This window comes from Penaeus japonicus, unplaced genomic scaffold (genome assembly GCF_977035675.1).
Source record: "Penaeus japonicus unplaced genomic scaffold, GWHDUDI00000001_assembly GWHDUDI00000010, whole genome shotgun sequence".
NCBI classification, from domain to species: domain Eukaryota; kingdom Metazoa; phylum Arthropoda; class Malacostraca; order Decapoda; family Penaeidae; genus Penaeus; species Penaeus japonicus.
This window is the reverse complement of record NW_028234412.1, coordinates 26,466,235-26,469,161: the sequence shown is the minus strand read 5'-3', so window position 1 is coordinate 26,469,161 and position 2,927 is coordinate 26,466,235. Positions and strand designations below refer to the sequence as shown.

General features: G+C 33.3%; 1 protein-coding gene across 1 annotated transcript; it reads right to left on the bottom strand.

Annotated features, from left to right (window-relative positions):
• Positions 1-281: 281 nt before the first annotated feature.
• LOC122244852 (uncharacterized) lies at positions 282-2,925 on the bottom strand (the record flags this gene model as incomplete). The annotated part of the gene is given in 4 exon segments (XM_043002823.2): positions 282-400; positions 797-838; positions 1,327-1,431; positions 1,987-2,925. Coding segments are annotated over 4 exon segments (327 nt in total). The 3' UTR covers positions 282-307.
• Between the last annotated feature and the right edge of the window lie 2 nt (positions 2,926-2,927).

Below are 2,927 nucleotides of genomic sequence, written 5' to 3'. Positions count from 1 at the left end.
TATATAATATATAAGATTTATATGAATATACATATTCATAATATTGTATATATAGCTATATAATATATATATAAATATTATTATATATTATAGTATATATTATGTATATATATAGGCTATGAGTTTTATATGCAGAAAATTAATAGAAATACAACAAGGTGTTCGTGCATCCGTGATAGGTGTCTATCATTATTGTTACCATCATCACAGACACATAAGGAAAATTTTCACATAGGATGGGGAAATTACAAACCAAATGAATTTTTTATTTTATTTTCAAGGAGCCAAAAACCGCATTCCTCAGATCTTAGCGGGCAGTCTTCTTCGCTCCTTTTTTCCTAAGTTCGTCCTGCCTAGGGTACTGAGTTTGGAGTTTCATCCTAGCCATGTACTCTCCTTTCTGAAATTAATACAAGGTTGACATCTATACATATGTGTGTGTCTGTCTGTGTGTGTGTGTGTGTGTGTGTGTGTGTGTGTACACATAATAACCAACATACTTTTATAATGTCTTGTAATGTTCCTTTTGTTTGTTTCTCTAATGTCGTCTTTTGTATTTTTGTCTTATGTGTTTTAATGTATGTGTTTTAATGTTGTTGTCATGTTCGTTGTTGTTTTTTGTTTTTTCTTGTTTTTGTGCTTTTTAGTGCGATCTTTCCTCTTGTTGTTGTTGTGTATGTCGTTATTTTTGTTCTCACCTAATCCCACGTTACTTGTCCTATACACCCGGATCATAGTATTTAAACGAATGATTTTTTTTTATCATGAAACGAGAGAAACGGACGGTTATACTCACCGATTCAATACGGATCTCTTTAGAGTATTTAGCTGGATTCGCCTAAAAATGAAAGGTTGAATTAGACCACAATCAAAGTCACCGTTGTATATGGTATTGCATATAAAAAGTTAGAAGGAACCCGCAGAATTCTGATAGTCTTTAACCAGGTAGCGACGCCATAACAGGTACTAATAAAATGAGAGAAAAAAAACGGTTGTTATTATATAGCTCATTTCAGAATTAAACATTTATATTACTTGATTAGTCCCATACTTTGAAATGGGATTTCAGTGTACTATCATTAATTTGGAATCTGCTGCTTAGTCATTTATCTATTTGATTTAGTCATGGCTGATGGTTTAGCAAAGGTATCAATATTCTACCTGTGAAATAAGATATAAGAATATTGAAATAAGAGCAACAAACAGAAATAAAATGGAGTTTACGATATTTGAAAAAAAAAAAAGAAAGATATATACAATTAGCCAAGCAAATCGTTTCACTGGTTTATTCCTTTTTCCGAAATCAAATAAAAAGTTTGAACTAACCTTGACTTCGTCCCAGGGCGGGATGTATCTTGGCGACTCCTTCGATGCATCGGGCGTTTGGGCGGCGGGCTCTTGATCGTCAGGCGCCTGCGGTTCCATAGCAGCCTAAGACAAGACAGTGTAGTTAGATACTTATTGAAAATAAAAGTATTTTTATGTATTTAACTGTTTACCCTACACACACACATATATACACACATATATATATACATACACATATAAACATGCACACACACACACACACAAACACAAACACGCACATTGTAATATTCAGAAAAAAATAATGACATGAAAATTATAGACGTTCAGTAATAAAAAATGTGAGACCTATAACATAGAAGTTGATAAGAAATCACAAAAATAGTGGTTCAGCAAAGAGTAATAACGCGACCATTGTACACTAGAAAGAAAACGATAAACGGTACAAAATGCATGTTTTTATACAAGTATGACAAAAAAAAAGAAAACAAAAAGAAATAAGAGCAACAAACAGAAATAAAATGGACTTTACGATATTTAAAAAAAAAAAAAAAAAAAAAATACAATTAGCCAAGCAAATCGTTTCACCGGTTTATTCCTTTTTTCCGAAATCACTAAATATGTCAGACATGAAGAAAATGTTATTCGTGTGACAGAGGAATCTAAAAGGTTTTAACTAACCTCGCTTGGTTCCCTTGGTGGGACGTGTTCTGGCAAGTCCCTCAAGGCAAGTTCCGCGGGGGCGTCTTCTAGCTGAGCCCTTTCCATCGTGGCCTGAGACAAGACAGTGTAGTTAGAAACTTATTACAAATAAAAGTATCTATGTGTATTTACCTGTTTACCCTACACGCACACACACACACACACACATACACATAATATTCAGAAAAAAATAATGACAAGAATGTTAAACCTATGATATAATATAGAAACCTATCATATAGAAATTGATAGATCCGTGTCTCAAGACTGAAATAAGAAATCACAAAAATAGTGGTTCAGCAAAGAGTAATAACGCGACCATTGTACACTATCATAATCTGGGATGGAATTTCTAGAAAGAAAACGATAAACGGTACAAAATGCATGTTTTTATACAAGTATGACAATGCAATAGAACACACACACAACAACAACAGTATTATCTGATACATGTTTTACCTTTTTTTCATTATCAAGAAAATAAACACAACACATTTTGAAAGGCATTATACAAAAATGAACTTTGCACAAATAATATACAATGCAATACCCTTGGTGACCCTTTCAACTGCAGTGATTGCTGGCCTACCTATTAACATCAACTGGAAAGCGAAACTTAGTTACATCATATCTGAAGCTATCACCGGAAACAAGTGATCTCTGGCCCCTCACTGCAAGAACTATTGTTAAATCCATGTCAATTGACAATTAACATACTTGTATACATCAACTCCATCTATTAAGTGACATACTTTAGCTATAAAATCAAGCAATGACTTGCTACTTTATAACCTTTTACAAGTTCAATAAACTTTATAAGCAACCTGGAAGATTGAAAAAGAAAAAAAAAAAACATTTGTTGTTGGTGGCACTCCTGTTTCAATTGCCCAATACCCATCCAAGGATGGGAGTTTGCCCCC